Source organism: Penicillium daleae (genome assembly GCF_028827525.1).
Source record: "Penicillium daleae strain IBT 16125 chromosome Unknown utg000005l_segment0_segment0, whole genome shotgun sequence".
Taxonomy (NCBI): Eukaryota; Fungi; Ascomycota; class Eurotiomycetes; order Eurotiales; family Aspergillaceae; genus Penicillium; species Penicillium daleae.
The window spans coordinates 4,457,945-4,475,494 of record NW_026623153.1 but is presented as its reverse complement, the minus strand read 5'-3'; the positions used below and the strand labels follow the sequence as shown (position 1 = coordinate 4,475,494).

The 17,550-nt window shown below is 50.1% G+C and overlaps 7 protein-coding genes across 7 annotated transcripts; 4 read left to right on the top strand and 3 right to left on the bottom strand.

Moving 5' to 3' along the window:
• Positions 1-204: 204 nt before the first annotated feature.
• N7458_005778 (uncharacterized protein) lies at positions 205-1,290 on the top strand (the record flags this gene model as incomplete). The annotated part of the gene is made up of 1 exon (XM_056909160.1): positions 205-1,290. The coding sequence occupies one exon, from the start codon at positions 205-207 to the stop codon at positions 1,288-1,290; it is 1,086 nt and encodes a 361-aa protein (XP_056767778.1).
• A 1,463-nt stretch (positions 1,291-2,753) lies between these two features.
• N7458_005777 (gag-polypeptide of LTR copia-type domain-containing protein) lies at positions 2,754-3,461 on the top strand (the record flags this gene model as incomplete). Its single annotated transcript, XM_056909159.1, has 1 exon — positions 2,754-3,461. The coding sequence occupies one exon, from the start codon at positions 2,754-2,756 to the stop codon at positions 3,459-3,461; it is 708 nt and encodes a 235-aa protein (XP_056767777.1).
• A 1,170-nt stretch (positions 3,462-4,631) lies between these two features.
• On the bottom strand, positions 4,632-5,906 carry N7458_005776 (carnitine:acyl carnitine antiporter; the record flags this gene model as incomplete). The annotated part of the gene is made up of 5 exons (XM_056909158.1): positions 4,632-4,680; positions 4,748-5,361; positions 5,435-5,451; positions 5,543-5,591; positions 5,658-5,906. The coding sequence occupies 5 exons, from the start codon at positions 5,904-5,906 to the stop codon at positions 4,632-4,634; spliced, it is 978 nt and encodes a 325-aa protein (XP_056767776.1).
• An 886-nt stretch (positions 5,907-6,792) lies between these two features.
• N7458_005775 (CFEM domain-containing protein) lies at positions 6,793-7,818 on the bottom strand (the record flags this gene model as incomplete). The annotated part of the gene is made up of 4 exons (XM_056909157.1): positions 6,793-7,098; positions 7,154-7,338; positions 7,465-7,642; positions 7,735-7,818. 4 exons carry the CDS (start codon positions 7,816-7,818, stop codon positions 6,793-6,795), a joined length of 753 nt encoding a protein of 250 aa, XP_056767775.1.
• A 2,600-nt stretch (positions 7,819-10,418) lies between these two features.
• N7458_005774 (uncharacterized protein) lies at positions 10,419-11,360 on the top strand (the record flags this gene model as incomplete). The annotated part of the gene is made up of 1 exon (XM_056909156.1): positions 10,419-11,360. One exon carries the CDS (start codon positions 10,419-10,421, stop codon positions 11,358-11,360), a length of 942 nt encoding a protein of 313 aa, XP_056767774.1.
• A 254-nt stretch (positions 11,361-11,614) lies between these two features.
• On the top strand, positions 11,615-13,117 carry N7458_005773 (uncharacterized protein; the record flags this gene model as incomplete). Its single annotated transcript, XM_056909155.1, has 1 exon — positions 11,615-13,117. One exon carries the CDS (start codon positions 11,615-11,617, stop codon positions 13,115-13,117), a length of 1,503 nt encoding a protein of 500 aa, XP_056767773.1.
• Positions 13,118-16,023: 2,906 nt separating this feature from the next.
• On the bottom strand, positions 16,024-17,098 carry N7458_005772 (uncharacterized protein; the record flags this gene model as incomplete). Its single annotated transcript, XM_056909154.1, has 2 exons — positions 16,024-16,899; positions 16,964-17,098. 2 exons carry the CDS (start codon positions 17,096-17,098, stop codon positions 16,024-16,026), a joined length of 1,011 nt encoding a protein of 336 aa, XP_056767772.1.
• Between the last annotated feature and the right edge of the window lie 452 nt (positions 17,099-17,550).

Here is a 17,550-nt window from a genome sequence, read left to right as displayed (position 1 = left end):
AATTGCAAGAACCTGTACTGACTAGAGCACTTCAGTCGTGGTCAAAACATGTAAGTCGTTATCGCTGGTAAATCGAAGAGATCTAAGGAATTATAGGTTCTTGACGGAGCAATTGATCAGAGTTGGAGTGGTGGTTGGACCCGCCATGAGATGCTGCGCTTTTACCGCCAGATTTCGCCAGCCGAGTATCAGACACCTTCCCACATGAAGGTGGTTTACACTGTGATTGCGGCTTTTGATCTAATTACGACATATAACTGTTTCGTGGATGATGCAGTCGACGGGGACGAGATTCGGGAAGAGGGGCCAGCGTGGTATATTCACCACCCGAAAACTTTTCCAGCCGATGCCGGTCTAGTGATGTCAGTAGGCAATCGGCTGTTACATCATTTCCTCCCTGGCAGTCATCCTTGCAAGAGTGACCTTATTCATCTCTACCACAATTACATGGTGTATTGTACGAGCTACCTCTCCGTCACCCACGCTCGAAACCAAAAATCGCCAAACACCTCTTTAAAGGAGGCCACACAGCCCTCGATAGATGATTTGACTGGAGGTACATTCGCTGCCTTTCATTACATGCGTTCGGGAAACTACGTTCAGTTAATACTACATGCTTGTCGACTTGCGGCCTGCTATAAAAACATCCTCAGTACTAGCGACCGTCGGTACCTCTACACTGACACAATTCGACGTGCGGCTGTCGTATTACAGATTGTCGAAGATATCAGAGATTCACGAATTATGGATGTGCAAGTTCCTCGTCGGTTACCACTAAACGAATATCTCCAGTCTATCAATGACGACATGATCAAAGACTTCATCGCGGGAGAGCTAAATCATGCTTTTCTTATAGCATCCCTAGAGCTGGCACGCGGCGGAACAGGTGTTATGAGCTTGACAGGCGATGAAAAAGAGGAAATCATGAAAACTTTGCGCGAGTGTTACTTGGCCGACGAAGGGCACTTGGAGGACATTGAGTCCCAGAAGCGACGGCTATATCGCCTGTGCGCTATGTTCTTGAAATACGATATTTATGGGTATATTAAGAAGCATGTTTTGCCGTCAACCCTGATACAATACTTCCTCGTCCACGGTCAGGCCTCACGGGAGTTTAATATGCCTAAAGATCTGCTTTCCCATGCTGTTGTCTCAATGGTCAGGCAAGACTCGTGCTCACGCTCAACTCATGTGGCAGAGGAGTTAGAGAAGGTGATGACCACACCGAATGAAGCGATTGATGAGATGGAGAAGGTTCTCAGGATTTTTGAGCTGCTACAAAATATTTAAATCAAAACAAGCAAACCTGCAATGAATGTGTTGGTATTGAGGGAAGGTGAGAGGCAGGATATAGTCTGCTTAGCAAAAAAATTATATTTCGGTTCTGTGTGACTAGTTACAGTAGGCTTAAAGGCTTAAAAATGCCGATATACGCCACGAAACATTTTAGTGATAACAGGCGTTAGATCAAGCTAGCATGGTATTCGCTAGTAAAGTAGATATCGAATGGAATTAGTGGAAGGATCGGGTTGATGATTATTGATGGTAAAGACCGAATGAGGGAGCTGTTGGAATCCCCTCAGGCTAATACTCCATTACTCGGCAATTATAACGCCGAAATCTCTGCTGAGCCCAAAGTTACTACCGCATACCTCGACAACATGCAAATACAGCAAAAGGATGAAAAACAGCCCGAATACAATAATAGGGACAAAATATTATATCTCCTGTAATTTGCGATCCAAGATAAATGATATTGGTACCTATTCGCTTTTACTTGTTAGCTCATAATAGGCAGAAGAAAACGTTTAGAATATATATGTGGCTTCACCCACCCTGGCCTCCCACAATGAGGTGATAAACAGTATTTAGAACAAACCGAGCGTCTCTTGAAGGGCTGTTAAATCCTAACTGCTCTTCTCACCAATAATCAACCCCCTCGCGTGCGACTATGAAACCTTGTACCTCGTGTGACTATCAGTTATTCATTGGCTACTCGCGTCTCTCATCAAACCTTTGACCTTGACCTAAACAATTCAAATCTTTTCAAATCCATAACTCTCTCCTGCCCTTGTCATCGTTTCAGGGCCACAGCGTGCGCAGCGCGCGTCACCAGTTCATTTACGCTGACGCCTCGCTAAGTTGGATTCCAGATTACGTGATGTATAGATATTGTAGTGGCAGCCTAGCCACCACTACTCTAGGGAGAAGGCAGCTGCTGTGACTACAAATAGCTGCGCCTACTGGCATAGTTACAGAAAGATCACCACACTTGTACTTCAATCAAGGGTTTCAACTGGTTATAAGCCTCTTTTTTTTCCAATTTAGGCGTTGGATTGAAGCAGGTGATCAGTGATCAAGACCCCAGACCCCGGACCGCAGACCGAAACATTTAGTTCTCAGCACTAGACATGACAAACTCCGAAATAGACGAAGTCAAAGCTGACCGCAAGCTCAAAGGCAAAATCAACTTCATCAGTTAGAAGCGCGAGTTTGAGCGTGCGGCTAAAGCAAATAATACCTTTGAGTTTCTCACCGGTGAAGAAGTTATCCCTCCTAAGCCTAAGAACGAAAACTACTTTACCAAGCCTATCAAAGTCGATACCCGTCGTTTTACATCCGCCAAGAAGACTTCAACTCTAGCGCCTGACGATGATGACGAACCAGATAATGCCCAGGCTATTCTTATAACCACCAATAACAACATCCGAGAGCAGATTGATTATACTAAACATAAAAATACTAAGGAGAAGATGAAACTCGTAAGCAAGTTGCTTAACACGTGGGCCTCCGATAGCATTAAGATCGAGATTGAAGATTGTCCAGACGCCAGGGAGGCCTATGATCTCATCAAGAAACGATACGCAGTCACCCATGAGCGTGCACGCGACAACCCTCTGAATCAACTGAATGAACTCAAACTTAAAGACTATTCATCCGTGACCGAGTACACCAGCAAAGTGCGCCAGATCAAAGCCGACCTCAAGACTGTCAAATATGAGATGACTGACGATATGTTTGCGACTGCTCTGCTCCACGGCCTTCCTCCCAACTATCGTGGCTTCAAAGAAAAATATGACTGGATCCGCTCGACCAAACCCGACGATCCTCCCGACTTAGACTACCTCTATGAACGCCTGCATGTCGAAGAGGCCAGACAACTCGCTAAGGATGCGAACGGCAACAATAGTATCTTCAGCGCCACTAGTTACAACAACAGCCAAAAGTTAAAGCATAACGACAAAAGTCATTTAAAATGCACCTATCCTGATTGTGGCAAGACCGGTCATATCGAAGAAAATTGCTGGACTAAGAATCCTGACAAAATGCCCCGTTCACTCAAGGACAAATTCACTATTGACAAGCCTATCAACGACACCGATGGTATAGGTGGCGTTGCGGAATCTAACCTCACCACGCCCGAAAATGCCTACAGTCGTGCCAACTCGCTAGACGCGTAGTGCTGCGTCGTGCAGAGGGTTACAAGGCTCAGGGAGAGCTGATGCAGGCGATTCAGACCTTAGGGAGCTCAGATCGAAATCCTGGAATCCTTTGAGCTGCCTCGGCTAGTCGGACCTTGGCACAGGGGGAGAGTAGATATTGTAACGTAATTCCCGTAAGCGGATCACCCAGTTAAGCGGATCACCTACCCAGAAATGCGTCTCTACCACTACACCCTCCTCCTCAACCAGCAACTATGCCACCAAAACGCTCCGAATCCTGGCAAAAAGCGGCTAACCAAGAGCGCAAGATCCTATTCGCTATCCAAGACCTTCAGAAGGGCAATATTAAATCTCTAGGTGCAACAGCGGAGCTATACATCATACCGTTCCCTACACTACGGCGCCGCGCCATAGGTGTATCCTCACGCGTGGATAAATACCACCATCGGCAGAAATTGACTCAACTCAAAGAGGATTCGCTTACTAAGTAGATAATCTCTACGGAGTAGTTATTAGTTAACTAGTTAACTAGTTAACGTAACTAGCCTAATGATTAATAATCCTATTACTTCTCTTCTTAATTCGTATCCTTAGGGAAAATTTAACGGCACCAAGCCCTAGTAGAAATAGGTATAGATATAAGTCGAGCAGGACGAGACCCGAGTCGTTAGGGAGAATATCGTAATATATATATAAGCCGGTATATACGGTAGACAAATCCGGGACTTACTGGTCTTGATATAATTCTCGACAGACACTATCATAGTCTTGGCACATGTTTATACAGCTTGGCAAGCGTAATCAATCGAGTACTATCAATACAGGACAGTACACCAAGAGCAGAATGGCATTCAAATACCGAGTATAGCCAAAAGACGGGAAAGAACCCTGAATATTCATTGATGCCATTCCAAGCTGTCGAACAGCACCTGATCTATACAAAAGAAAAAACAAGCGTGGACCAAGAAATCAACGAACCGAAAAGGGGTATGGTATCGGTGTATATCTAAACCGGCTCAAAGTCACGTCCGGAAAGTTCCCATGCAAGACTATCGGGACGGTCATCAACCCGTCACAAGCGTCTATACGCAGATAGACCAGAACCAACGCTGCAAAAAAGACACTTCAAGAAAAAAAAATGGGAAAAATGGGAATATATACACTCAAGAAATCATGAACAATACGAGTTTAGTCAAACATCGACTTCATGAACTTGTGCGCGAGCTCGACACCGAGGCTGGATGAACGGAAGAGTATTAGTTTCGGGGATCAGGTGGATATCCGAGAAATCAAAGGGGACTCACAAAGTAGCCGCATTGGCAGGCACAGCACGAGCGAGCGCGGGACCGAAACCAGGGAAGAAGGCCTTGAAACCACCGCTGGCGTACACGGCCCTGACGGTACCGCCGATGGTGGGCTTGCCCGGTGCACTCTGCAGGCGGGACTTGATCGTGTCGACGGGGAAAACGGGAATCCACATGGCAATACCGGCGGCACCACCCGCAGCCACAACCGCCGTCAGAGACAGCTCGCCAGTCACGTTGCCATTGGCATCCTTGGGGGTGAGCGACCGCTTGATATACTCATACGCGGCAAAGTAGGCCGCCGATCCGGGACCATCACGGGCGAGCGTCATGGCGCTACCGCGGAAGACACTGCGGATACCGCCCTCCTTGTACAGCTGGCGCACGACATCCACGCCACCGGAGTACTTGGGCTTCTGGCCGGGTGGGGGTGGGTTCTGACCCTGGATCTGAAGGAGGACCTTAACGCGCTCGAAGGGGGCGGTGATCAAGGTCATGGGGATGGCGGAGAAGAAACCGGCGGCGGAGATTTGAGCAATGGAGTACTGAGGGGTGCCGTTGACCACGGGCACAGTCGAAGCCTTCTCAACCAGGCTCTTACCCACGTCGTAACCCTGCATGGTCGTGTTAGATAGGGCACACCCGCACTCGGACTTGGTCACGTAGACGCGATGTTCAGGAACATACCCAGAAGCTGACAGCGACTACATGGAGAAGTCAGGTTAGCTCAGATATTCTATTCAAGCGATCGCACATGATATGCAAAGCTATCCAAGCCGTGTAGGAGCCACTTACACATCGGAGTCACACCCACAAGCGGGGCAGACACACCCGCGTACAAACCCTGCTCACGCGCCGATTAGCTGAAAAGTCCAATTGTACGGTTAAAGGCGTAAATCATATATCCTACCCTAGCCAATCCCTCACGAGCCACCGTCCTGCGCACCACATCCATAGCGCCTGCATAGACACCCTTCTCGGCGGTCTGCAGGCGCACCTTGACCAGGTCGAAGGGATGTCCCACAATGACGGCACAGAGACCACCAGCAGCACCCGCGGCGAGCGAGCGAATCTGCTGAATGGTCTGGTTCATGGGCTTGACATCAAGAACCTTGATCTCATCCTTGAATTCCTGTGGGGAAGACGCGGAGGTCGACATGATTGTGGGCGAGCGGTCGAGTGGGGGAGCTGAGAATCCGGGGGAGAGTGCGACCGTAGAAGGAGGAGGAGAGGGAGGAGGAAGTGGAGGGGAGGGGAGGGAAGAAAAAAGAAAGAGGGCGAGGTCAAAGGTAAGGAGGAGGAATGAAGAGTGAAGAGAGAGAAATAAAGATCAACTGCACGTTTCAAGCAACTTAATCGGCTTAGCGATGCGGACCGAAGCCGAACAGCGGTTCACTTGGAAGATTCCCCGGACAGCTGCAACGAGCCTCGGCTCGGACGCGGAAAAACTAGATTGCCGCTGGGAAAGTGGTCCGCCGAGGATGAGCTGAAGATGTACACACCGAGGAGAGATGCAAAAGAGAGCAAAGGAAGATGTGTATATCTGTCTGGTGTGAAATATGAAATACAAAAAAAAAAGATGGTGGTTTAGTCCGTGGGATTAAGTGGCTTTCGGAGGGCGCCGATCCGGGTGAACGGGAAAGGAACTGCTGGCGCTGCCACTTTTCCGGCGGGAACAAGGAAGTGCTAAGAGCGCGAGGCTTGGGGAGTCTGATCATGTATAATTAATATACAGAGTACAGAGTACGTTAAAGAGGATATATGGCTTGAAACTACATGCATCATTTGCATCGAGTTGAGTCAACTGGACTACACAAAAATAAAAATAGAAAAAACAGTCCGCAATCACATGCAAGAAGGCCCCGGCACGTGCCTGGGTTGGACCATGACTTCATTAGATGGACATTACAGCAACGGGACTTCGTAGAGGAATAGTGACAAGTGATTCATAAACCACACGAGAAAAATACACAGATGGGTCTCTCGACAATGAAACTCTCAGGGTTCGAAAGGCCAAGGCCAAGCCCATTACTCAAGCAGACATCTTACAGCACCAACAGGGCGGCCAGACCCAGAGCACCAACAGCGCCAGTACCGACAGTCGCCATGGGGTGAGCCGCACCAGTGCTGCTGGAAGAAGCAGCAGTGCTCGAGCCAGAGGAGCCAGATCCAGTGCTCTGCGAGCCAGAACCACCAGACTCGGTGGAGGATCCCGAGCCCGAGCCCGAGCCCGAGCCCGAGTTGGAGACAGTCGAAGACGACTCGGAGCCGCTAGCAGTCGTGGTCATCGTGGTCATCGTGGAAGCGCCAGTGCCGGTGGCGCCAGTGCCGGTGGCCTCAGTGCCAGTACCCTGTGTATCTGTGATTAGCAAGGCGAGGGGATGGCCAAAAGACGGGAGAACTCACAGTAGCGGTGCCGCTGCCATTGGAGTTGGTGCCGGTGGTTTCGCTGCCAGTACCGGTGCTCTCACTGCCAGAGCCAGTGGTAGTGGCCGAGCCAGAACCCGAACCCGAACCAGTGGTGGTCTTATCACCAGACTGAGTGCCGGTGCTCTCGCTTCCAGAGCCAGTGGTGGTCTCGGAGCCCGAGCCTGAACCCGAGCCAGAGGCGCTGGAGCCCGAGCTGGAGCTAGAGTCGGAGCCGCCTGAAAGGATAATGGTTAGCGACGCGAATCTTTCTCATCGTCCACATGAAATTTGCCATCAGGAAGACATACTAGGGCACGAGGCAAGGGCCATCTTGACAACAGCGGCAGCATCATCGTTGGGGCAGGCCTGGGCGGTGCAGTCACGAATACCATACTGGTAGTCCTGGTTCTTGCACAGGCAAGCCATGTCACCAGACTTGCAGTTGAGCTCAGAGGCCTTGGCGTTCATGTTGTTGATGCACATTTGCTGTCCGACCATGGCAGGTTAGCAGGAGCTCGCTCGGAGTCATGAAGGATTCATCACTGGAGATGTGTGATAAACGACAGAGTACCACATACAGCGCAGTCCGAGGCTGACAACTCAGCAGCGACCATGCTGGTCGCAGCCAGCAGGGCAAGAGCAACGTTCGAGAAGGACTTCATTGTGATGATGGTAGGTGCTAGTTCGAGTCGGTGATTAGATACGTGGGGTATGGGGTATCAAGAAAAAGGATAGACAGGAAGACACGAAGCCAGGGATGAAGAGGAAAACAAAGTACTTTTTGGGGCTCAGCACCGGGTCTTTTATAAAACACCAAAAGGGAGGAAGGAGAAGGGGCAAATGAAGATTTGGATTAGCAGGAACCTCCCAGCTGGGACTGGAACCAAACAATCGATCTGCACGTAGCCTTTGCCGACTTGGTGCAGTGGACCACTGGGTGAAGAAGGACACTAGCACGAGTCCTAGTCCTAGTCCTAGTCCCGTCTCTGGCTTGATGTTGGGCCTGGAAAGGAGTTTCCAAAGAGGAAAGGCCCGACCACTCAGGGAAACACCAAGCCACGGTGATCAGCCAAGTGGGTTTCCCTGCGGCGGTGACTGTGAGGCGTTTGCTTTTTCTGAACCTGTTGCACTTGGTCCTGGTTGGTTCTGCTGGTACATCCTGTTGTCCAGCTAATCCTGCTGCTGGCTCTGTTGATTCTGCAGGACCTGCATCAGGATGCCTCCCCAGCCAATGTGGCTGGAAGGAACAACCAGCACGGGCCTGAGCATTGGCAGGGAGGCAGCAACCCAGTTCATCATGAAGTCATTGGGTTGCAGGGATCACCAAGGATAGGCATCGAGCCCTGGAGGAGCCCTGAGATCTGGATCTCGATTCGGGAGGGATCAGCCAGGCGAGATGAGTTCGATGCCCAAAGTTGTGGTCCTGGAAGGCGATCCTCGATGTGATTGGCTCGTCCGATGGAGCCAGGGCCGAAGTGGAGTCACCTTGGGGAAGGCAGGGATTAGTTTTTTCTGACTCTTGGAGATTTTCCATCTTTCAGGGTTTTGGCTTTGCTCTTGGGATGCGACGAGTATGATTTTTTCCCACATGTGGTCTGTCGCGCAGGCTACGGGATTTCGAGACGTGGTGAAACTCCAGGATGTGGTTGAGATGACAGACAAAAGCCCTTAATCTTCCGTTCAAGCGTGCGTCACTCCACCGTCGAGAGAAGTGGATATAGCCTGCTGGACCTGATTATTGCCGTTTTAGCGTTGCCCCAGGAATCTCAGCTCCAAAACTCAATTGCAAGTGCCGTCAACCGTCATGGTGGAATGGCGGCACTAACCACGGGTTCCTCAAGTTACACATGGCCTACTCCGCACGGGAAGAGGAAATACAACTCCGTCGCGAAGTATTCTTGTTGCTTTCATTATTACTATTCATTTCTACAGAAAAGCAAAACAAATTACAAGCTGACTCCCACCTTCCTGAATCAACGCACCGAGTGGCGGTGATCAACCCCCAAAAGAGCCGAAAATCCATCTCGGGGCCAATCTAGCCGAATAGTTGATGGATCCCTCGCGAGCTCCGATCGCACTATTGAATTCAGCGAGCAATGCTCATCCAGTAGCTAACTTAATTCAGTGATTTGGTCACCGCAAGTGTGGCTGAGCACAGCCACAGCGTGAAGCAAGATCAGACTCAAACGAAGAATGACGGAGGAGGCCGTCCGAAGTGGAGAATACTCTCTCGTCTTTCTTTGACTGCAGTATTCTTAATATATTTTAATCTCCAGGTCCGGACGGCGGAGTGGGTTGCTTCTGGATTTGTGTCCCCCTCGTGTGGAGGTGATAATCTCACGATTGCATCCACCGTTGCTAGGCAAGCTTTTTGTTTACCTCTGCAGGTCGGAAGAAAGGGGGTGACGTGATGCAGGTTGATTTTTAAATTCATGGATCGTTGACTGTCTTTCTGTGTCAACGAAGCATAAACATGTTTATTTACCTTAAGATCGCGACATTTTCCCTGCTCTTAACTTACCATCTCATCCAATTAGTAAGCCATGGGTACTGGAGGCCACCTCGCAGTAGTACTTTAGCAATACCCTTTCAGGATATGGAATCCCCCATTGCTATTATCACGTTGATTCGATCAGATTTATGATCGATAATTAAGTAGACCACATGGCGACAGACACACAGGACCATGTCTGCGCGTCCTGCTTGAAAGCTTATCAACGGCGTACGTGGTCCTGCCCGAGCGCATGGCAGTTGCATGCAATAAGAAAACCAAAACTAACCAAGAGAGTCTAGACGACTTACTCCTCCGACATCGACGTCGATGTCGCGGTCTCAAGAAACTCCCCACGCGGCAAAAGGCCTGCAATGCTTGCGTCCAGGCCAAAGCGAAATGCACCTACGTGCAGCCGTGTGCGCGTTGTGATGGGCGGGGGTTCCCTGCACCTATGCTTACCAGCCCTCGAGCCCTGATGCGTATCAGACCAGCTACCAGGAAGTCCAGGACACTTACCTGGAAGACACTCACCATCCCGAATGGCTGGTTGGTGTTGACATTGGAGGAGACCTGCCCGTGCTTCAGCCGGCCCAGTCGTTAACCAGGACCCCAAATTTCACGAATGCAGGCCAGCCTCCAAATGTACAGCACCCGACGCAAGGAGTCCTCGGCGGTATAATCCCTTCCTATGCTACGGCGGAATCGTTCGCACTGCTAGAGCCAGTCCCCACTACAGATCTAGTAGACCTACGATCCCATGGATCAACTATGCAGTACTCGTTACCGGACATGATCCACGTGCTGGACCAATACCCAAGGCAGCTCCTGCGCGATGATTTCACCCCACCTTGTCTCCATCGTACCCTCTATGACGAGGACGTGCCCGACATAGCCACACTAGCACGAACCTCCATGGCGGTCTGCTGCGGCTGTGCGATGGAGACCGCCGGGGGCGCACGTTTCGCACGACACGCAATGGAAGTCGAGCGCCAGCGACTCATCGCCTCGTACCGCATGTACAGCTGCATGCACCAGTGGGACGCTCTGCATGCCATGCTCGTGTATAGCATCCTCGAGTTGCGGGCATCTCATGCGGAGGGCGATGATGGCTGGAAGCAGAAGTCCTACTCGAAAGGTCTGAAGGCGCCCTTCTTGGTGAAGATGATTCGGGATTTCGTCCACTCGCATAACCTGCCTCCCGGAGAGAATTTGACTTCGCAGTCGCATATGTTCATACAGACGTTCCAACAGTGGGCGACAACCGAGACGGCTCGGCGGACTGTCTTTCTCGCTAACATCGTGCATTTCCTCGGCAACCACGATCCAGAGACTGGCGAGACTTTTCCATATTATGAGCCGTTGGATGATGAACTAATCTTGAACATGCCTTTGCCTTGTTCACATACACTGTGGACTACTCGTACGGAGCAAGAGTGGAGACTGACAATGCAGTACTGCCAATGCAACTCGTCTCTAGCCGTTGAAGACCTTTCATCCGCATTTCATCTAGTGCCAGGATGTCTTACTTTGAAATATCTATTTGCCAACTTCTCTACTAATGATTTGCACAATTTGGTGTATTCAAATTATGGCCTCGGTAGTTCTGACGAGCTTCGGGGATTTGTCATTTTATGTGCATTGAAGCAGTTCGGTCATACACAACCGCGTCCATCCGCCTACAGCAACAATGTGAACGGCGACGGAGAATAAACACATTGGCAAAAATAATCCATCAAACTCAGTTATAGTTGATTTCGCTCCGGTCTACCAACTCCTGAGCACGGAATGCGACGACCGGAGTTTGCTGGTCGTGTCCATCCAACTCCGTCCGCATCCCGGAGCTTCATGGCCTTCACGACCAACCCTCTCCGAACCAACAACCAATATTCTCCGGATTAGAAATTAAAAACTGCAATTCCGCAAAATGATAAAGGCTGGCAATCACCCTACAATTGGACTCGACCATGAGAATCGCTGATCTGCTCATATCTACTGTTGCAGTCTTCATCATCAGCATGATCTCTCGAGTCGCTGCTGCGATGGTTACCGCAGAGAATGTCTTTCGTCTGGCTGGCCTCGGCAGTCTCATTGCTGGGCGACACTCTCAAGTCGATGCAGATGCCGGTGAACGCGACACCAAGCCCTTGAAGGAGGCTTGGGGCCTGCGCTCGGGAGTCTACACCCCCCGCCAGCTAGTAGAAGGCTTCGCTCCTCTTCTTGACACCGTCGTTTTTCATTTAGGAATTGACCCAACTGGCTCGAAGCCTGCACGTACCCGACTGTTAGACAACGTCGCTGCCAACCTAGCTACCGACAGTCGCGAGAGTACCCTCCGACTCGTGGAGCCCCTCGATATCTCACGGCGAGAAATGAAAGACCAGGCGAATCGCATTGGCAAGACCCTCGTGCAATGGGCACGCGAATCCAGCCCCAATTCATTCGATCCGGAAATGTACCTGCGCAGCCCTTGCGAAGGTCACCTTCTTCTTCCATCGAACGTTGACCTGATGTTTGGCGATCGAGCTGCACCCCATCTAATGCAGCTCTTCAACGAATACATGCATCAGATGGTTTTGCTGCGCGATGCCCTGTTGCCATTCCAGAATTACCAGGACGTGCTCATCCCTGTGGATCGCCAGGCAAGAGGCATCCGCCACCTTGAATCCGCGAGAAGCCAGTTTCTCGCGGAGCTTTTGACCAAACACACCACCCAGAAAGGCATCATTGCCTATGCCAAAGCTCTACTTGCTCCTGGATTGCTTCACAATGGTGCCGCCGGATATGGGTTCCAGTATGCGCATGGTACCGTTCTACCCGCTTTTCTGGCTGGCGGTCCAACTCCATTACACTTGCTTCAGTATTTACCGACCAAGATTGACGAATCTGTAACGGAGGTTCTATTCGAGTACAAGTTTCAGGATTATTACTCTGCGCCTCGCGGGCAAATTCCCAAAGGCAGCCCGACTTCTGCATCCCTCTTGCAGATCTACCCAGAAACCAAATCTACCTCTGTCGAGAGCGCAGCTATTGGCATGTCAAATGTCCTTAAAGTCAATTCATCCCAGCTCCTGAAGCTACAACTCGAGCTCAGCAACGGAAAATGCATCAGTGTCGATTTAGGTCAAATCGCTCGCGGTCACCGCTACTCATACCTGATTCAAAATGCCCCAGACAAAAATATCACCAAGTTTACTCAAGACTACGTCGTCCATGACCCTCTGAGTATTCTGCAATCTGAAAATGGCGGCTTACTTACCGTACAAGAAGGAGGTGTGCATGTTTTCCCCGTCGAGGACCCTCTCATTGCGTTGGCCCTGTTGGGGAAGTTGTACCCGGAGAACGTCGTTCTGCTTCCTGCTGATGAGACACTCTGCAGAGCAGAAACGGCTGGCAAGGGCTTTGAGCCGAAGTTTGTCGTTTGGGGTGGTTCTAAGCGTGGAGGGCTTAAGGGTGTGTTTGAAAAGTGAGAGTTGAGTCAATTTCAGAATGGAATATATGATAGAAAGGTTCCATTCTGTGAGATCGTTTTTTGGGTTGTGGATCTGGCATTTGAGGACCTGAATCCTTTTTATGTGATGGATGCTTCCCTCTGCACTCCAGTCCTCGGCCATTGATGATCCAAAGTCCTCGCTGGTATTTCGACTAGCTTCTACAATCAAATCCAAAGCAATGCTCACGGTCTGAAGTAGCTGAGACAAGTAGGTAGTTAGCCAATAGGAACGCGAGTTCAGAAAGCTTAGCTACTGGGAGGGTCACCCAGCATATGCCGTATTCCAGGTACATGAGAGTTACGATCCTGCCCAACGTGCGCTCTCGAGATTTTTTTTGAAGGTAAAGCTCAGAATTATTTTGCTCATCATCGGTCAGAAGGCAAAGCCACTCAAATAAGTTCCGGTGAGTTTCAGGGCACGATGGAAGTGCAATTAGTCTGGAATATACTAGCCACAATCCTAAGGGAATGATCAAATGACAATTGAGGCCAGTCTAAACAACCTGAAGTTCAGAGATCTTTCTCCTGGCCAACTGCCTCAAAAATACAGGTATTTGGTCTTCCGCGGAGCGGTACATGCTCTTTAGTCATATCAACCCCCAAGATAACTATCGTCATATACTTTTCATGGGACTATTGAGATAAGCGGCTTATCAGAAGGACAATTTCGTTTATCTAGTCTGAGAACCATCGTCGGGTTGTTACTGAAAATGTCAGGTTTCACTACTTCAACTCTTTAACTCCTATATAAAGGGGGATCAAAATACTTCTCCTTATCACTACTTCGTTCTCCACCAACACCCGACCTGAGACAGACGGAGTACGGATATCATTCACTGGCTCTTTCATGATGGTAGCTCTACTCTCGATCGGCCAGGTAGTCGCAATTTGAGATCGAACGATGAGAGATTGGGCCGAGGTAATAGCTACTTAAGATCCATTGCCATTTAAAAGCGCAGGGCATCCTCGAGGTGGAAATGCCCTTCGAATGGTCGGCGATAACCGGGAAGGTGTAACACTCTCAGGTAGTGATGTGCCAAGCAAACCGCCAGCCACCGAGTCAAATATACTTCCCCAGTACTCCGTACCGTACCTGTCTTTCCATACGTGGCCGATTTACGATAATGCTCATTCGTGACAGGCGAATGATGTTGTCTGCAACCCCCACGGGGCACGTGCGCCTTCAATTGACATGATAGGAGTCTCCCACCACGATCCAGTGAATCCACGCAAGCCAGACTGGTCGTGGCGTGCGGGGTTCCCTGGTTGGTTAAGGTTAGCACGGCTCGGGTAGAGCCACATGGATGACAGCATTACAACTAAGTTCTCACGACAGGCAGCACAATTTAAACTAATGCACCAATTGCCGACGAGGAACGTGCCCAAAGCTCATTGTCGATGGATCGCGCGGGAAATGACAAAACCCACAGTACAGACAGCCATATAGTTAATACATGGATACAATGAAGATCCTTTTAGAAGCTTTTGTAGAAGAAACGTGTAACTTTAACGGGTGGAATGGCCAGGTGCTCGCAACGAGGTGCGCTACTCGATAGATCGGGCCGGCAAGGAATTCATGATCTCCGCATCTCATTTCCACCAACGTTTGCTTTTTAAAAGCCATCAATGACGCATAAACATGAAAAGTTGCCCGGTTGTCATTTAGATTCAGAGTCCAGACCTTTCAATATGTATGAGGTATTCTCCTTTTCATCACGCCACGACGAAGGCGTGTTGCACCGGATTGGACTATTTCACAATACAGCACATAGCAATGGGCACAATTACAACTTCTAGTCCTCCTCGGGCTCCGCACTTGCAGTACAAGCTCAGTCAGTAGTCGACTACATACTTACAAAGAAACTTTATGGTTAGTTTAGTCAATCATGTAGTTCACCTGGTCCAACACGAAGATGAGAATCGCCTTCGCCTAGCGCGCTCAATCACGCACGCGAGTCTCCGGCTACTTCTACCTCAGTAATACATAGATGTAAGACACACCGTCTTAGGTCACATCCAAGCACAGAAATAAACTCGATCCACAGCCTCCATCTTTCCAGAAAAATCGGTCCGCAATGTTTGACATCGGTGAGACATCTCAACGTGGCCTAGGGTCGAGTCTCGGATGGGACCCGGTGGGACCGCCAAGAACGACTCGACCCGAAGCAAAAAATTTGCCTTCCGCGTGTCAACCAACCACACCACAGATGTTTGACGTTGAACAGAAGCAAAAAGATGACCGACGCAGGGGTCGAACCTGCAATCTCTTGATTCGTAGTCAAGCGCCTTGCCATTGGGCCAGCCGGCCGTATCCGAGTTTTGTGACCGTTAGGCCAAGTGATCCCGGATGATGGAAGGTTGGTCCAAATTGTGCTACATGAAGCTAAGCCTTCCTGGGAACAGACCACGATGTTCTAATTGGTTGAAATAGCCTGAGCGTGGCTCGATTTAACTTCACGCCTTGCGAGATATTACTCGCTTTATCCCGATAAACTTTCCAGAACATTGCTGATCAGAGTATGTCATGGCTAAACGAATGCCCGGAACTCTACAGAACGATACAGTCACGGAGCAAACGGCCAAAGCGATACTTTACAATGCTGCGCAGAACGCGAGAGGCCAAGGTGAGTGTAAGTGAGTCTGAATTTGATCGCAGGCATGATACAACATGCCAGGGTATACACATTGCAAAGTCTATTGATACAGAAAACGAGTAGAGACAAGAAAGGAAATGGTGAGAAAACGGGGAGATTCAAGAGAAAGGAAAGGGTGGTAGTAGCCATGCATGGATAATGCGCTGTAGTAAAAGCAAAAATCAAGAAGAAAGCCAACCAAGACCCAGAGCGCCGCGCCTATGATGCGATTGTCGTACCCGTAAATCCCCTAAGCGTCCGAATCTGAATCTGTCACGTAGATCTCAGGAACCATCAGGACAGATTTCTCCCCGCGAGTCCCGTCTTCCAGGTGGACGGCGCTGGATCGTCGTTGTTTCTTGTCCTTGCGGAGGCCGAGGCGGACGGAGAGCGACATGAACAGGTGGCCGATGATGAAGCCTACTAGACAGGCGACTAAACCTGCGGCGGCACCCAGGACGGCAGGGAGAATGACCGGGCGAACCAAGCGCATAAAGGTACGGTCACGGTGGTGTCCGTGGCGGTGGCCATGGCCATGGCCGCGGTGGGAGTAGGCCGAGGGTGACCAGTAAGGAGAGAAGATGAATCCAACCTGAGTGACTTCCTCGTTGTCGTTCGTTTGGGCGGCATCATTGGGACGTGTTTGCGTGGATTCCTCGGTGGTGCTTTGAGACGGCTGGACGGGAGCCGAGGCCTGCTTGTCCTCTTTTTGTTTGTTGGAGTGGTTGATAATTCCGGCCATCTGCGTCTGCCAGAACTTCATATGCCAAGGCCGATCGTGGCCCTCACGATGACCCCTGCCGGGTTCCATCCGAATCCGCGTAATTCGCTGACTGCCATCGGGATGAGCGAGTAGATCCAACACGACGGCGTTGGGAGTGACAGGTTCTCCCTGGAGATCCATTAAATCGACGCGCACGCGCACAATCTTGGAGGTTGCCCCGGCTTCTTCGGACGAGAGCGGCCGAGCATGGAGAGAATAAGATAATTCGAGATCTTCCTCGCCGACACGGGCGTTAGCTAGACCTCTATATTGAGGCGCATGAACCTGCATAGATACTGTGGGCGGGAAGATTTGGTCATTGTTGGCATAGAGGGACCCATTCGTCACGGTCCATTTGAGAGCCTTGAATTGTATATTAGATGTCTAGGTTGCCATTGGCGGAAAATTACAGCCACGATGAACTTACCAGGTAGGCGTCGGAATCCTGTTTAGGACTGAGCGAGGGGAGATAGGGTAGATGGAGTTCGTGAGAGGTCGAGAGGGGGATCGACGATGCGATCGCACCGAAGACGGAGAGGGTCGACCACGGATGAAGCCGCATGATGGTTGAGTGATACTGATAAGCCCGGGAAGAAGGGAGTTGAGGATTATCCCAGGATAGGATCGCAATGTGGCAGATGAAGTTGCGACCGAGGGATCAAGTCGTAGTCTTTGAATAGGATGGTCGACAATTCCAGAGGGGGAGGAGGAGGAGGCGGGGAAAGTAGAAGAAGTGGACGACGTCGAGGGAGGAAGGATGTAGTAATAATAAGAAGAAGAAGGGAAAGAAATAAGCGTGGAGCAAAAGGAATAAGGTAAATTCCAAAAAGAAACAATCCAAAAAAAAAAAAAAAAATAAGAATAAAAGAGAGAGGAGCCAAAGAGTCAGCCTAACGTCCAGGCCAGTGACAAGGCGCTGGGCGAATTGGGGGCAGTGTTTGGGGATGATAAGCGACCCTGGCAAGCCTTCTTTTTGTAGCTTGGCACGACTCGACGGAGAAGCGAAAGAAGAAA